Source organism: Taudactylus pleione, unplaced genomic scaffold (genome assembly GCF_031769625.1).
Source record: "Taudactylus pleione unplaced genomic scaffold, aTauple2 ptg002606l, whole genome shotgun sequence".
Lineage (NCBI taxonomy): Eukaryota > Metazoa > Chordata > Amphibia > Anura > Myobatrachidae > Taudactylus > Taudactylus pleione.
The window spans coordinates 183,287-202,500 of NW_028286984.1; the positions used below are offsets into that span (position 1 = coordinate 183,287).

At 49.5% G+C, this 19,214-nt stretch overlaps 1 protein-coding gene across 2 annotated transcripts in view; it reads right to left on the bottom strand.

The window, feature by feature from the left end:
• Positions 1–19,214, bottom strand: part of UTP6 (UTP6 small subunit processome component) — a 127,382-nt gene that overhangs the window by 102,994 nt on the left and 5,174 nt on the right. For both annotated transcript variants that reach the window (XM_088466176.1, XM_088466177.1), the window contains exons 2-4: positions 19,064–19,148; positions 18,629–18,670; positions 10,470–10,562 (exon numbers count right to left, since the gene is read on the bottom strand). In XM_088466176.1, the coding sequence (XP_088322302.1) occupies positions 10,470–10,562; positions 18,629–18,670; positions 19,064–19,148 (220 nt within the window). The remainder of the gene's footprint in view (positions 1–10,469; positions 10,563–18,628; positions 18,671–19,063; positions 19,149–19,214) is intronic.

Sequence of the window (19,214 nt, forward strand, 5' to 3'; positions counted from 1 at the left end):
AGTCATACAGGGGTGCTGCTATGTATGTATAGGACACGTAGCTACCATCCAGTCACACAGGGGTGCTGCTATGTACGTACAGGACACGTAGCTATCATCCAGTCACACAGGGGTGCTGCTATGTATGTATATATGTATGTACAGGACACGTAGCTACCATCCAGTCATACAGGGGTGCTGCTATGTATGTATAGGACACGTAGCTACCATCCAGTCATACAGGGGTGCTGCTATGTATGTACAGGACACGTAGCTACCATCCAGTCATACAGGGGTGCTGCTATGTATGTACAGGACACGTAGCTACCATCCAGTCACACAGGGGTGCTGCTATGTATGTATAGGACACGTAGCTACCATCCAGTCACACAGGGGTGCTGCTATGTATGTATAGGACACGTAGCTACCATCCAGTCATACAGGGGTGCTGCTATGTATGTATAGGAGACGTAGCTACCATCCAGTCATACAGGGGTGCTGGTATGTATGTATAGGACACGTAGCTACCATCCAGTCACACAGGGGTGCTGCTATGTATGTACAGGACACGTAGCTACCATTCAGTCACACAGGGGTGCTGCTATGTATGTATAGGAGACGTAGCTACCATCCAGTCATACAGGGGTGCTGCTATGTATGTACAGGACACGTAGCTACCATCCAGTCACACAGGGGTGCTGCTATGTATGTATGTATATATGTATGTATAGGACACGTAGCTACCATCCAGTCACACAGGGGTGCTGCTATGTATGTATAGGACACGTAGCTACCATCCAGTCACACAGGGGTGCTGCTATGTATGTATAGGACACGTAGCTACCATCCAGTCACACAGGGGTGCTGCTATGTATGTATGTATATATGTATGTATAGGACACGTAGCTATCATCCAGTCACACAGGGGTGCTGCTATGTATGTATAGGACACGTAGCTATCATCCAGTCACACAGGGGTGCTGCTATGTACGTACAGGACACGTAGCTACCATCCAGTCACACAGGGGCGCTGCTATGTATGTATAGGACACGTAGCTACCATCCAGTCACACAGGGGTGCTGCTATGTATGTACAGGACACGTAGCTACCATCCAGTCACACAGGGGTGCTGCTATGAATGTATGTATATATGTATGTATAGGACACGTAGCTATCATCCAGTCACACAGGGGTGCTGCTATGTATGTATAGGACACGTAGCTATCATCCAGTCACACAGGGGTGCTGCTATGTATGTATAGGACACGTAGCTATCATCCAGTCACACAGGGGTGCTGCTATGTATGTATAGGACACGTAGCTACCATCCAGTCACACAGGCGTACAGCTATGTATGTACAGGACACGTAGCTACCATCCAGTCACACAGGGGTGCTGCTATGTATGTATGTATATATGTATGTATAGGACACGAAGCTACCATCCAGTCACACAGGGGTGCTGCTATGTATGTATAGGACACGTAGCTATCATCCAGTCACACAGGGGTGCTGCTATGTATGTATAGGACACGTAGCTACCATCCAGTCATACAGGGGTGCTGCTATGTATGTATAGGACACGTAGCTACCATCCAGTCACACAGGGGTGCTGCTATGTATGTATAGGACACGTAGCTATCATCCAGTCACACAGGGGTGCTGCTATGTATGTATAGGACACGTAGCTATCATCCAGTCACACAGGGGTGCGGCTTTGTATGTATAGGACACGTAGCTACCATCCAGTCACACAGGGGTGCTGCTATGTATGTATAGGACACGTAGCTACCATCCAGTCACACAGGGGTGCTGCTATGTACGTATAGGACACGTAGCTACCATCCAGTCACACAGGGGTGCTGCTATGTACGTATAGGACACGTAGCTACCATCCAGTCACACAGGGGTGCTGCTATGTACGTACAGGACACGTAGCTACCATCCAGTCACACAGGGGTGCTACTATGTACGTACAGGACACGTAGCTACCATCCAGTCACACAGGGGTGCTGCTATGTATGTATAGGACACGTAGCTACCATCCAGTCACACAGGGGTGCTGCTATGTATGTATAGGACACGTAGCTACCATCCAGTCACACAGGGGTGCTGCTATGTATGTATAGGACACGTAGCTACCATCCAGTCACACAGGGGTGCTGCTATGTATGTATAGGACACGTAGCTACCATCCAGTCACACAGGGGTGCTGCTATGTATGTATAGGACACGTAGCTACCATCCAGTCACACAGGGGTGCTGCTATGTATGTATAGGACACGTAGCTACCATCCAGTCACACAGGGGTGCTGCTATGTATGTATAGGACACGTAGCTACCATCCAGTCACACAGGGGTGCTGCTATGTCTGTACAGGACACGTAGCTATCATCCAGTCACACAGGGGTGCTGCTATGTATGTATAGGACACGTAGCTACCATCCAGTCACACAGGGGTGCTGCTATGTACGTACAGGACACGAAGCTACCATCCAGTCACACAGGGGTGCTGCTATGTATGTATAGGACACGTAGCTACCATCCAGTCACACAGGGGTGCTGCTATGTATGTATATATGTATGTATAGGACACGTAGCTACCATCCAGTCACACAGGGGTGCTGCTATGTACGTACAGGACACGTAGCTATCATCCAGTCACACAGGGGTGCTGCTATGTATGTATAGGACACGTAGCTACCATCCAGTCACACAGGGGCGCTGCTATGTATGTATAGGACACGTAGCTATCATCCAGTCACACAGGGGTGCTGCTATGTATGTATATATGTATGTACAGGACACGTAGCTACCATCCAGTCACACAGGGGTGCTGCTATGTATGTATAGGACACGTAGCTATCATCCAGTCACACAGGGGTGCTGCTATGTATGTATAGGACACGTAGCTACCATCCAGTCACACAGGCGTACAGCTATGTATGTACAGGACACGTAGCTACCATCCAGTCACACAGGGGTGCTGCTATGTATGTATAGGACACGTAGCTATCATCCAGTCACACAGGGGTGCTGCTATGTATGTATAGGACACGTAGCTATCATCCAGTCACACAGGGGTGCTGCTATGTATGTATAGGACACGTAGCTACCATCCAGTCACACAGGGGTGCTGCTATGTATGTATAGGACACGTAGCTATCATCCAGTCACACAGGGGTGCTGCTATGTATGTATAGGACACGTAGCTATCATCCAGTCACACAGGGGTGCTGCTATGTATGTATAGGACACGTAGCTACCATCCAGTCACACAGGGGTGCTGCTATGTATGTATAGGACACGTAGCTACCATCCAGTCACACAGGGGTGCTGCTATGTACGTATAGGACACGTAGCTACCATCCAGTCACACAGGGGTGCTGCTATGTATGTACAGGACACGTAGCTACCATCCAGTCACACAGGGGTGCTGCTATGTATGTATAGGACACGTAGCTACCATCCAGTCACACAGGGGTGCTGCTATGTATGTATAGGACACGTAGCTACCATCCAGTCACACAGGGGTGCTGCTATGTATGTATAGGACACGTAGCTACCATCCAGTCACACAGGGGTGCTGCTATGTACGTACAGGACACGTAGCTACCATCCAGTCACACAGGGGTGCTGCTATGTCTGTACAGGACACGTAGCTACCATCCAGTCACACAGGGGTGCTGCTATGTATGTATAGGACACGTAGCTACCATTCAGTCACACAGGGGTGCTGCTATGTACGTACAGGACACGTAGCTACCATCCAGTCACACAGGGGTGCTGCTATGTACGTACAGGACACGAAGCTACCATCCAGTCACACAGGGGTGCTGCTATGTATGTATAGGACACGTAGCTACCATCCAGTCACACAGGGGTGCTGCTATGTATGTATGTATATATGTATGTATAGGACACGTAGCTATCATCCAGTCACACAGGGGTGCTGCTATGTATGTATAGGACACGTAGCTACCATCGAGTCACACAGGGGTGCTGCTATGTACGTACAGGACACGTAGCTATCATCCAGTCACACAGGGGTGCTGCTATGTATGTATAGGACACGTAGCTACCATCCAGTCACACAGGGGCGCTGCTATGTATGTATAGGACACGTAGCTATCATCCAGTCACACAGGGGTGCTGCTATGTATGTATATATGTATGTACAGGACACGTAGCTACCATCCAGTCACACAGGGGTGCTGCTATGTATGTATAGGACACGTAGCTATCATCCAGTCACACAGGGGTGCTGCTATGTATGTATAGGACACGTAGCTACCATCCAGTCACACAGGGGTGCTGCTATGCATGTATAGGACACGTAGCTACCATCCAGTCACACAGGGGTGCTGCTATGTATGTATAGGACACGTAGCTATCATCTAGTCACACAGGGGTGCTGCTATGTATGTATAGGACACGTAGCTACCATCCAGTCACACAGGCGTACAGCTATGTATGTATAGGACACGTAGCTACCATCCAGTCACACAGGGGTGCTGCTATGTATGTACAGGACACGTAGCTACCATCCAGTCACACAGGGGTGCTGCTATGTATGTACAGGATACGTAGCTACCATCCAGTCACACAGGGGTGCTGCTATGTATGTATAGGACACGTAGCTACCATCCAGTCACACAGGCGTACAGCTATGTATGTACAGGACACGTAGCTACCATCCAGTCACACAGGGGTGCTGCTATGTATGTATAGGACACGTAGCTACCATCCAGTCACACAGGGGTGCTGCTATGTATGTATAGGACACGTAGCTACCATCCAGTCATACAGGGGTGCTGCTATGTATGTACAGGACACATAGCTACCATCCAGTCACACAGGGGTGCTGCTATGTATGTATAGGACACGAAGCTACCATCCAGTCACACAGGGGTGCAGCTATGTATGTACAGGACACGTAGTTATCATCCAGTCACACAGGGGTGCTGCTATGTATGTACAGGACACGTAGCTACCATCCAGTCACACAGGGGTGCTGCTATGTATGTACAGGACACATAGCTACCATCCAGTCACACAGGCGTACAGCTATGTATGTATGTACAGGACACGTAGTTATCATCCAGTCACACAGGGGTGCTGCAATGTATGTATAGGACACGTAGCTACCATCCAGTCACACAGGGGTGCTGCTATGTATGTATAGGACACGTAGCTACCATCCAGTCACACAGGGGTGCTGCTATGTATGTATAGGACACGTAGCTACCATCCAGTCACACAGGGGTGCTGCTATGTACGTACAGGACACGTAGCTACCATCCAGTCACACAGGGGTGCTGCTATGTACGTACAGGACACGTAGCTATCATCCAGTCACACAGGGGTGCTGCTATGTATGTATATATGTATGTACAGGACACGTAGCTACCATCCAGTCATACAGGGGTGCTGCTATGTATGTATAGGACACGTAGCTACCATCCAGTCATACAGGGGTGCTGCTATGTATGTACAGGACACGTAGCTACCATCCAGTCATACAGGGGTGCTGCTATGTATGTACAGGACACGTAGCTACCATCCAGTCACACAGGGGTGCTGCTATGTATGTATAGGACACGTAGCTACCATCCAGTCATACAGGGGTGCTGCTATGTATGTATAGGAGACGTAGCTACCATCCAGTCATACAGGGGTGCTGCTATGTATGTATAGGAGACGTAGCTACCATCCAGTCACACAGGGGTGCTGCTATGTATGTACAGGACACGTAGCTACCATTCAGTCACACAGGGGTGCTGCTATGTATGTATAGGAGACGTAGCTACCATCCAGTCATACAGGGGTGCTGCTATGTATGTACAGGACACGTAGCTACCATCCAGTCACACAGGGGTGCTGCTATGTATGTACAGGACACGTAGCTACCATCCAGTCACACAGGGGTGCTGCTATGTATGTATAGGACACGTAGCTACCATCCAGTCACACAGGGGTGCTGCTATGTATGTATAGGACACGTAGCTACCATCCAGTCACACAGGGGTGCTGCTATGTATGTATGTATATATGTATGTATAGGACACGTAGCTATCATCCAGTCACACAGGGGTGCTGCTATGTATGTAAAGGACACGTAGCTATCATCCAGTCACACAGGGGTGCTGCTATGTATGTATAGGACACGTAGCTATCATCCAGTCACACAGGGGTGCTGCTATGTATGTATAGGACACGTAGCTACCATCCAGTCACACAGGGGTGCTGCTATGTATGTATAGGACACGTAGCTACCATCCAGTCACACAGGGGTGCTGCTATGTATGTATAGGACACGTAGCTATCATCCAGTCACACAGGGGTGCTGCTATGTATGTATAGGACACGTAGCTACCATCCAGTCACACAGGGGTGCTGCTATGTATGTATAGGACACGTAGCTACCATCCAGTCACACAGGGGTGCTGCTATGTATGTATAGGACACATAGCTACCATCCAGTCACACAGGGGTGCTGCTATGTATGTATGTATATATGTATGTATAGGACACGTAGCTATCATCCAGTCACACAGGGGTGCTGCTATGTATGTATAGGACACGTAGCTATCATCCAGTCACACAGGGGTGCTGCTATGTATGTATAGGACACGTAGCTATCATCCAGTCACACAGGGGTGCTGCTATGTATGTATAGGACACGTAGCTATCATCCAGTCACACAGGGGTGCTGCTATGTATGTATGTATATATGTATGTACAGGACACGTAGCTACCATCCAGTCACACAGGGGCGCTGCTATGTATGTACAGGACACGTAGCTACCATCCAGTCACACAGGGGTGCTGCTATGTATGTATATATGTATGTATAGGACACGTAGCTATCATCCAGTCACACAGGGGTGCTGCTATGTATGTATAGGACACGTAGCTATCATCCAGTCACACAGGGGTGCTGCTATGTATGTATAGGACACGTAGCTATCATCCAGTCACACAGGGGTGCTGCTATGTATGTATGTATGTATAGGACACGTAGCTATCATCCAGTCACACAGGGGTGCTGCTATGTATGTATAGGACACGTAGCTACCATCCAGTCACACAGGGGTGCTGCTATGTATGTACAGGACACGTAGCTACCATCCAGTCACACAGGGGTGCTGCTATGTATGTATAGGACACGTAGCTATCATCCAGTCACACAGAGGTGCTGCTATGTATGTATAGGACACGTAGCTACCATCCAGTCATACAGGGGCGCTGCTATGTATGTATGTATATATGTATGTATAGGACACGTAGCTATCATCCAGTCACACAGGGGTGCTGCTATGTATGTATAGGACACGTAGCTACCATCCAGTCACACAGGGGTGCTGCTATGTATGTACAGGACACGTAGCTACCATCCAGTCACACAGGGGTGCTGCTATGTATGTATAGGACACGTAGCTACCATCCAGTCACACAGGGGTGCTGCTATGTATGTACAGGAAACGTAGCTACCATCCAGTCACACAGGGGTGCTGCTATGTATGTACAGGACACGTAGCTACCATCCAGTCACACAGGGGTGCTGCTATGTATGTATAGGACACGTAGCTACCATCCAGTCACACAGGGGTGCTGCTATGTATGTATAGGACACGTAGCTACCATCCAGTCACACAGGGGTGCTGCTATGTATGTACAGGACACGTAGCTACCATCCAGTCACACAGGGGTGCTGCTATGTATGTATAGGACACGTAGCTATCATCCAGTCACACAGAGGTGCTGCTATGTATGTATAGGACACGTAGCTACCATCCAGTCATACAGGGGCGCTGCTATGTATGTATAGGACACGTAGCTATCATCCAGTCACACAGGGGTGCTGCTATGTATGTATAGGACACGTAGCTACCATCCAGTCACACAGGGGTGCTGCTATGTATGTACAGGACACGTAGCTACCATCCAGTCACACAGGGGTGCTGCTATGTATGTATAGGACACGTAGCTATCATCCAGTCACACAGGGGTGCTGCTATGTATGTATAGGACACGTAGCTACCATCCAGTCACACAGGGGTGCTGCTATGTACGTACAGGACACGTAGCTACCATCCAGTCATACAGGGGCGCTGCTATGTATGTATGTATATATGTATGTATAGGACACGTAGCTATCATCCAGTCACACAGGGGTGCTGCTATGTATGTATAGGACACGTAGCTACCATCCAGTCACACAGGGGTGCTGCTATGTATGTATAGGACACGTAGCTACCATCCAGTCATACAGGGGTGCTGCTATGTATGTACAGGACACGTAGCTACCATCCAGTCACACAGGGGTGCTGCTATGTATGTATAGGACACGTAGCTATCATCCAGTCACACAGAGGTGCTGCTATGTATGTATAGGACACGTAGCTACCATCCAGTCACACAGGGGTGCTGCTATGTATGTATGTACAGGACACGTAGCTATCATCCAGTCACACAGGGGTGCTGCTATGTATGTATGTACAGGACACGTAGCTATCATCCAGTCACACAGGGGTGCTGCTATGTATGTATAGGACACGTAGCTACCATCCAGTCATACAGGGGTGCTGCTATGTATGTATAGGACACGTAGCTATCATCCAGTCACACAGGGGTGCTGCTATGTATGTATGTATATATGTATGTACAGGACACGTAGCTACCATCCAGTCACACAGGGGCGCTGCTATGTATGTACAGGACACGTAGCTACCATCCAGTCACACAGGGGTGCTGCTATGTATGTATATATGTATGTATAGGACACGTAGCTATCATCCAGTCACACAGGGGTGCTGCTATGTATGTATAGGACACGTAGCTATCATCCAGTCACACAGGGGTGCTGCTATGTATGTATAGGACACGTAGCTATCATCCAGTCACACAGGGGTGCTGCTATGTATGTATGTATGTATGTATAGGACACGTAGCTATCATCCAGTCACACAGGGGTGCTGCTATGTATGTATAGGACACGTAGCTACCATCCAGTCACACAGGGGTGCTGCTATGTATGTACAGGACACGTAGCTACCATCCAGTCACACAGGGGTGCTGCTATGTATGTATAGGACACGTAGCTATCATCCAGTCACACAGAGGTGCTGCTATGTATGTATAGGACACGTAGCTACCATCCAGTCATACAGGGGCGCTGCTATGTATGTATGTATATATGTATGTATAGGACACGTAGCTACCATCCAGTCACACAGGGGTGCTGCTATGTATGTATAGGACACGTAGCTACCATCCAGTCACACAGGGGTGCTGCTATGTATGTACAGGACACGTAGCTACCATCCAGTCACACAGGGGTGCTGCTATGTATGTACAGGACACGTAGCTACCATCCAGTCACACAGGGGTGCTGCTATGTATGTATAGGACACGTAGCTATCATCCAGTCACACAGGGGTGCTGCTATGTATGTATAGGACACGTAGCTACCATCCAGTCACACAGGGGTGCTGCTATGTATGTACAGGACACGTAGCTACCATCCAGTCACACAGGGGTGCTGCTATGTATGTATAGGACACGTAGCTATCATCCAGTCACACAGAGGTGCTGCTATGTATGTATAGGACACGTAGCTACCATCCAGTCATACAGGGGCGCTGCTATGTATGTATGTATATATGTATGTATAGGACACGTAGCTATCATCCAGTCACACAGGGGTGCTGCTATGTATGTATAGGACACGTAGCTACCATCCAGTCACACAGGGGTGCTGCTATGTATGTACAGGACACGTAGCTACCATCCAGTCACACAGGGGTGCTGCTATGTATGTATAGGACACGTAGCTATCATCCAGTCACACAGGGGTGCTGCTATGTATGTATAGGACACGTAGCTACCATCCAGTCACACAGGGGTGCTGCTATGTACGTACAGGACACGTAGCTACCATCCAGTCATACAGGGGCGCTGCTATGTATGTATGTATATATGTATGTATAGGACACGTAGCTATCATCCAGTCACACAGGGGTGCTGCTATGTATGTATAGGACACGTAGCTACCATCCAGTCACACAGGGGTGCTGCTATGTATGTATGTACAGGACACGTAGCTATCATCCAGTCACACAGGGGTGCTGCTATGTATGTATGTACAGGACACGTAGCTATCATCCAGTCACACAGGGGTGCTGCTATGTATGTATAGGACACGTAGCTACCATCCAGTCATACAGGGGTGCTGCTATGTATGTATAGGACACGTAGCTATCATCCAGTCACACAGGGGTGCTGCTATGTATGTATAGGACACGTAGCTATCATCCAGTCACACAGGGGTGCTGCTATGTATGTACAGGACACGTAGCTACCATCCAGTCACACAGGGGTGCTGCTATGTATGTGTAGGACACGTAGCTACCATCCAGTCACACAGGGGTGCTGCTATGTATGTATAGGACACGTAGCTACCATCCAGTCACACAGGGGGCACTTACCTTCCATTTGTTGATGGCCCGATCAAAGAGCCCATGTATTCTACGAACAATAACAAATTCAATTTCATCCTTCTTAAATGAGTAACCGATTCGCTGTGGAGAAAACAGGACATATGGGTGAGGATCCTGACTTAGAACCAATCTTCCGCAATCCAGGACTGGTCAGTGATGCTCTCCCCGGGTGACACAGCTAAGTGGGCGCCATTACTGCTGATGGCGGAGCAGTAGCCAGTGTGCGACAAAGACAATATAGTGTGATGTCACGGCGCAGAGCGGTCCATTCAATGTATAGCACCCTCTGATGTAATAAGTGCACAGCCATTATATAAGCAGCCAGCATTTAACACTGGTATGTATCATCTGCGAGCCAGAAAACAGGAGCGTAAAATTCTGCCGGGTTTTAATAACCAACGGACTATAATAAAAGGGGCAAAATATGTGCGTACTAGAAAATAATGAAGTGCGATCTGTTAAATCACCGTGATGGGTGCAAACAAGTGGAGTGCATCTTACACTAATATGTGTAATGTAAGAAATGATAGGAAAGTAGTGTAACGAAAAAAACGTTAGTATAAAGACGTCTGGAGATGGTCCTGCTGTAATAGCATCAGCAAACGCCTGGGACCAAGGAACCTTCCAAAATGAGAATTCTTTGTTGTGAATGTCCACATCAAAACAGAAAACATGCACCAAACCCTACGCGTTTCATCAATCAAGAGGAAATCATCAGGGGAAGGACAAAAGCGGATGTTGTCATTTTTAAAACGTATTACAACATTGTGGTCTCAAGTATTATTTACATCTCAACACCACAAATCAGTGCTAAGTGGAGGTTATCACCCCCTGCTTGGAGACATCACAGTTACCAGATAAGCACTTTGATTTAATAGGCACCTCCTGTTTTCCTATTAATATACTCATATAAAATAGCCGCTTTACTGCCATCATGAACCCAACGGGTCATCACAAGCGCTCCTATGGTACTCAGCAGGGGCATGACAATATCTTTTTCTACAAATTAGGTCCGCAGTTCACCTGACTTGAAGTACGTCCTATTTAAGTCAGCTCCTGTGTTTGGACCTTTGAATGAATAGTATAACTCCAGTGTTCGTTACCTGGCTCCAGGCTGCCCTGCAGTCCTGTTCCTGATCACTTGTGCGGTTATCCCCTGCCCTGCAGTTCTGTTCCTGCTCACTTGTGCGGTTATCCCCTGCCCTGCGGTTCTGTTCCTGATCACTTGTGCGGTTATCCCCTGCCCTGCAGTTCTGTTCCTGATCACTTGTGCGGTTATCCCCTGCCCTGCAGTTCTGTTCCTGATCACTTGTGCGGTTATCCCCTGCCCTGCGGTTCTGTTCCTGATCACTTGTGCAGTTATCCCCTGCCCTGCAGTTCTGTTCCTGCTCACTTGTGCGGTTATCCCCTGCCCTGCGGTTCTGTTCCTGATCACTTGTGCGGTTATCACCTGCCCTGCGGTTCTGTTCCTGATCACTTGTGCGGTTATCCCCTGCCCTGCAGTTCTGTTCCTGCTCACTTGTGCGGTTATCCCCTGCCCTGCAGTTCTGTTCCTGCTCACTTGTGCGGTTATCACCTGCCCTGCAGTTCTGTTCCTGATCACTTGTGCGGTTATCCCCTGCCCTGCAGTTCTGTTCCTGCTCACTTGTGCGGTTATCCCCTGCCCTGCAGTCCTGTTCCTGCTCACTTGTGCGGTTATCCCCTGCCCTGCAGTTCTGTTCCTGATCACTTGTGCAGTTATCCCCTGCCTTGCAGTCCTGTTCCTGCTCACTTGTGCGGTTATCCCCTGCCCTGCAGTTCTGTACCTGCTCACTTGTGCGGTTATCCCCTGCCCTGCAGTTCTGTTCCTGCTCACTTGTGCGGTTATCCCCTGCCCTGCAGTTCTGTTCCTGATCACTTGTGCAGTTATCCCCTGCCCTGCAGTCCTGTTCCTGCTCACTTGTGCGGTTATCTCCTGCCCTGCGGTTCTGTTCCTGATCACTTGTGCGGTTATCACCTGCCCTGCAGTTCTGTTCCTGATCACTTGTGCGGTTATCACCTGCCCTGCGGTTCTGTTCCTGATCACTTGTGCGGTTATCCCCTGCCCTGCAGCTCTGTTCCTGATCACTTGTGCGGTTATCCCCTGCCCTGCAGTTCTGTTCCTGCTCACTTGTGCGGTTATCACCTGGCCTGCAGTCCTGTTCCTGATAACTTGTGCGGTTATCCCCTGCCTGCAGTCCTGTTCCTGCTCACTTGTGCAGTTATCACCGGCCCTGCAGTTCTGTTCCTGATCACTTGTGCGGTTATCCCCTGCCCTGCAGTTCTGTTCCTGTCCTGCTCATTTGTGCAACCACAGTGTCAGCTCTGTTCATCACCGCGGCAGCAGTCACCAGCGCAGATACCGGTATTCGCTGCTATGACAACTATAGCGCTCTCTCCAACTACCAGCACAGGCTCCAGTACTCTGGAGAAAGCACTGATAGCTGCAACAGCTAATCACCTTCAGACATTCGTACTCTACGCACAGACTGCTACGGCGAAGTCGTCAGAACTTGCTCCAAATTATCAGTGCAGACATCACATTACCAGCTCATTAGAAAGCTCAGCATTCAGCTAGTGCTGCCTACCAATGGACCACTCCCTATATAGCATTCCTGCTAGGCAGTTTTAGCAGGGCACCGCACCCTGCCAGATTTCAAAAGGGCAGAATGCGCCCTGACCCTTAGAACTGCATGATCAGTACTCAGCTAGTGCTGCCTGCCATAGGACCACTCCCTCTAGTGACTCGCCTCCTAGTAGTTCTGTATCAGCTCATTAGAACGGTGTGATCAGTACTCAGCTAGTGCTGCCTGCCATAGGACCACTCCCTCTAGTGACTCCCCTCCTAGTAGTTCATCAGCTCATTAGAACTGCGTGATCAGTACTCAGCTAGTGCTGCCTGCCATAGGACCACTCCCTCTAGTGACTCCCCTCCTAGTAGTTCATCAGCTCATTAGAACGGCGTGATCAGCACTCAGCTAGTGCTGCCTGCCATAGCACCACTCCCTCTAGTGACTCGCCTCCTATTAGTTCATCAGCTCATTAGAACGGCGTGATCAGTACTCAGCTAGTGCTGCCTGCCATAGCACCACTCCCTCTAGTGACTCCCCTCCTATTAGTTCTGTATCAGCTCATTAGAACGGTGTGATCAGTACTCAGCTAGTACTGCCTGCCATAGCACCACTCCCTCTAGTGACTCGCCTCCTAGTTCTGTATCAGCTCATTAGAACAGCGTGATCAGTACTCAGCTAGTGCTGCCTGCCATAGGACCACTCCCTCTAGTGACTCGCCTCCTAGTAGTTCTGTATCAGCTCATTAGAACAGCGTGATCAGTACTCAGCTAGTGCTGCCTGCCATAGGACCACTCCCTCTAGTGACTCGCCTCCTAGTAGTTCTGTATCAGCTCATTAGAACAGCGTGATCAGTACTCAGCTAGTGCTGCCTGCCATAGGACCACTCCCTCTAGTGACTCCCCTCCTATTAGTTCTGTATCAGCTCATTAGAACGGTGTGATCAGTACTCAGCTAGTGCTGCCTGCCATAGGACCACTCCCTCTAGTGACTCGCCTCCTAGTAGTTGTGTATCAGCTCATTAGAACGGCGTGATCAGTACTCAGCTAGTGCTGCCTGCCAAAGGACCTCCCTCTAGTGACTCCCCTCCTAGTAGTTCTGTACCAGCTCATTAGAACGGCGTGATCAGTACTCAGCTAGTACTGCCTGCCATAGGACCACTCCCTCTAGTGACTCGCCTCCTAGTTCTGTATCAGCTCATTAGAACGGTGTGATCAGTACTCAGCTAGTACTGCCTGCCAAAGGACCTCCCTCTAGTGACTCCCCTCCTAGTAGTTCTGTACCAGCTCATTAGAACGGTGTGATCAGTACTCAGCTAGTGCTGCCTGCCATAGCACCACTCCCTCTAGTGACTCGCCTCCTAGTTCTGTATCAGCTCATTAGAACGGTGTGATCAGTACTCAGCTAGTACTGCCTGCCATAGCACCACTCCCTCTAGTGACTCCCCTCCTATTAGTCCTGTACCAGCTCATTAGAACGGCGTGATCAGTACTCAGCTAGTACTGCCTGCCATAGGACCACTCCCTCTAGTGACTCCCCTCCTATTAGTCCTGTACCAGCTCATTAGAACGGCGTGATCAGTACTCAGCTAGTACTGCCTGCCATAGCACCACTCCCTCTAGTGACTCCCCTCCTATTAGTCCTGTACCAGCTTCCATTACTCCACTCCAGCACCAGCCAACCCTATGGTTAAAAATCCCCTAAAATAAGGGCAAATAAAGGGCCGATGTTTGGCTATAAGGGAGGTAAAGCGGGCAAAGTAGGACAGATACAGCCCTGAACAGTCCCACAAAAAGTGCCAGAAGGAACAACCCACAACCCCACATTTAGAGCACCCTAAGTAACTCAGAGCACCCATAGGAAATAGCCCCACTCGCTGTAAGTGTTACATGTTCATTGGAGTCCTCCTTTGAAGTGTGAATGTCCTGCCTGCTGGGTTGTGCACAATATAATAAGAGCCGGCTCATGTGGCTATAGGGGAGAGATCCCATAATCACAGACAACTAGGAAACAGGAGACCCCAACACAGAGGTTCCCAAACGCACTTCTCAAGGTTCCCCAATAGTTCAGGTGTTAGAGATATCCATGGTTGATCACAGGTGGATAAATCAACTTGACCGACGTACTAATCAAGTCACCTGTGCTCAACCATGGATATCTGTAAAACCTTAGCTGTTGGGGAGCCTTGAGGACCGTGTCTGGGAACCTCTGCACTAACACACTGCACCTCATTCATCCCCCGGTACTGTGCTAATCAGAGGACTCCCCAATACTGTAACAAGTGACCAGAACGCTCTGCACTAACATACTGCACCTCATTCATCCCACGGTACTGTGCTAATCAGAGGACTCCCCAATACTGTAACAAGTGACCAGAACGCTCTGCACTAACACACTGCACCTCATTCATCCCCCGGTACTGTGCTAATCAGAGGACTCCCCAATACTGTAACAAGTGACCAGAACGCTCTGCACTAACACACTGCACCTCATTCATCCCCCGGTACTGTGCTAATCAGAGGACTCCCCAATACTGTAACAAGTGACCAGAACGCTCTGCACTAACATACTGCACCTCATTCATCCCCCGCTACTGTGCTAATCAGAGGACTCCCCAATACTGTAACAAGTGACCAGAACGCTCTGCACTAACATACTGCACCTCATTCATCCCCCGGTACTGTGCTAATCAGAGGACTCCCCAATACTGTAACAAGTGACCAGAACGCTCTGCACTAACATACTGCACCTCATTCATCCCCCGGTACTGTGCTAATCAGAGGACTCCCCAATACTGTAACAAGTGACCAGAACGCTCTGCACTAACATACTGCACCTCATTCATCCCCCGGTACTGTGCTAATCAGAGGACTCCCCAATACTGTAACAAGTGACCAGAACGCTCTGCACCTCATTCATCCCCCGGTACTGTGCTAATCAGAGGACTCCCCAATACTGTAACAAGTGACCAGAACGCTCTGCACCTCATTCATCCCCCGGTACTGTGCTAATCAGAGGACTCCCCAATACTGTAACAAGTGACCAGAACGCTCTGCACCTCATTCATCCCCCGGTACTGTGCTAATCAGAGGACTCCCCAATACTGTAACAAGTGACCAGAACGCTCTGCACTAACACACTGCACCTCATTCATCCCCCGGTACTGTGCTAATCAGAGGACTCCCCAATACTGTAACAAGTGACCAGAACGCTCTGCACTAACATACTGCATCTCATTCAGCCCCCGGTACTGTGCTAATCAGAGGACTCCCCAATACTGTAACAAGTGACCAGAACGCTCTGCACCTCATTCATCCCCCGCTACTGTGCTAATCAAAGGACTCCCCAATACTGTAACAAGTGACCAGAACGCTCTGCACTAACACACTGCACCTCATTCAGCCCACGGTACTGTGCTAATCAGAGGACTCCCCAATACTGTAACAAGTGACCAGAACGCTCTGCACTAACACACTGCATCTCAATCATCCCCCGGTACTGTGCTAATCAGAGGACTCCCCAATACTGTAACAAGTGACCAGAACGCTCTGCACTAACACACTGCACCTCATTCATCCCCCGGTACTGTGCTTATCAGAGGACTCCCCAATACTGTAACAAGTGACCAGAACGCTCTGCACTAACATACTGCACCTCATTCATCCCCCGGTACTGTGCTAATCAGAGGACTCCCCAATACTGTAACAAGTGACCAGAACGCTCTGCACTAACATACTGCACCTCATTCATCCCCCGGTACTGTGCTAATCAGAGGACTCCCCAATACTTTAACAAGTGACCAGAACGCTCTGCACTAACATACTGCACCTCATTCATCCCCCGGTACTGTGCTAATCAGAGGACTCCCCAATACTGTAACAAGTGACCAGAACGCTCTGCACTAACACACTGCACCTCATTCATCCCCCGGTACTGTGCTAATCAGAGGACTCCCCAATACTGTAACAAGTGACCAGAACGCTCTGCACTAACACACTGCACCTCATTCATCCCCCGGTACTGTGCTAATCAGAGGACTCCCCAATACTGTAACTAGTGACCAGAACGCTCTGCACTAACACACTGCACCTCATTCATCCCCCGCTACTGTGCTAATCAGAGGACTCCCCAATACTGTAACAAGTGACCAGAACGCTCTGCACTAACACACTGCACCTCATTCATCCCCCGGTACTGTGCTAATCAGAGGACTCCCCAATACTGTAACAAGTGACCAGAACGCTCTGCACTAACACACTGCACCTCATTCAGCCCACGGTACTGTGCTAATCAGAGGACTCCCCAATACTGTAACAAGTGACCTGAACGCTCTGCACTAACACACTGCACCTCATTCATCCCCCGGTACTGTGCTTATCAGAGGACTCCCCAATACTGTAACAAGTGACCAGAACGCTCTGCACTAACATACTGCACCTCATTCATCCCCCGGTACTGTGCTAATCAGAGGACTCCCCAATACTGTAACAAGTGACCAGAACGCTCTGCACTAACATACTGCACCTCATTCATCCCCCGATACTGTGCTAATCAGAGGACTCCCCAATACTGTAACAAGTGACCAGAACGCTCTGCACTAACATACTGCACCTCATTCATCCCCCGGTACTGTGCTAATCAGAGGACTCCCCAATACTTTAACAAGTGACCAGAACGCTCTGCACTAACATACTGCACCTCATTCATCCCCCGGTACTGTGCTAATCAGAGGACTCCCCAATACTGTAACAAGTGACCTGAACGCTCTGCACTAACACACTGCACCTCATTCATCCCCCGGTACTGTGCTAATCAGAGGACTCCCCAATACTGTAACAAGTGACCAGAACGCTCTGCACTAACACACTGCACCTCATTCATCCCCCGGTACTGTGCTAATCAGAGGACTCCCCAATACTGTAACTAGTGACCAGAACGCTCTGCACTAACACACTGCACCTCATTCATCCCCCGCTACTGTGCTAATCAGAGGACTCCCCAATACTGTAACAAGTGACCAGAACGCTCTGCACTAACACACTGCACCTCATTCATCCCCCGGTACTGTGCTAATCAGAGGACTCCCCAATACTGTAACAAGTGACCAGAACGCTCTGCACTAACACACTGCACCTCATTCAGCCCACGGTACTGTGCTAATCAGAGGACTCCCCAATACTGTAACAAGTGACCAGAACGCTCTGCACTAACATACTGCACCTCATTCATCCCCCGGTACTGTGCTAATCAGAGGACTCCCCAATACTGTAACAAGTGACCTGAACGCTCTGCACTAACACACTGCACCTCATTCATCCCCCGGTACTGTGCTAATCAGAGGACTCCCCAATACTGTAACAAGTGACCAGAACGCTCTGCACTAACACACTGCACCTCATTCATCCCCCGGTACTGTGCTAATCAGAGGACTCCCCAATACTGTAACTAGTGACCAGAACGCTCTGCACTAACATACTGCACCTCATTCATCCCCCGGTACTGTGCTAATCAGAGGACTCCCCAATACTGTAACAAGTGACCAGAACGCTCTGCACATACCTGTCGCCTCTTCTTCAACAGTTCCAGGAAGTTTATCTCATACTGGGGGAACAAGAGAGAAAAAAACTCATTAAGTCCAAGCAAAGACTGCAGAGCCCTCTGTGCTGTAACCAAGGGCTCTATCTGTCATCATGTGAGGAGCCACGACAAGGGATAGGAGAGGACGATACCAGCAGAGGGGTGCGGGGCAATGCCAGCAGGGAAAGGGAGGGGCCTTGATCGGGGGGGGTGGAACCTTTGGGATCACAGAGCAGGCGATACCTGTGGTGTATAGAGAATGGGTGGGGGGACACGTATCTCCCCTCCTATCTATCCACCAGGCTCCGATCTTCCCTCCAGCCCGGCGAGAGCAGGGGGACAGGAGGGACATTTGCTCACTGTGTGGTCGGCCTGTGCTGTACATCAGTCACAGGAAGAAGTGAGGGACGTACAGACCTGTATGTAGCTGATGAAATCCTCCTTATTTATCACGAGACGCTTCAGCTTATATTCTAGCGCAGTTATCTTCTTCATGACGGATCTACAGAATGGGAAGATGAGCAGTGAGTGCTGGACAAAATGACACCCGGCTATGTCCCTCTGACCT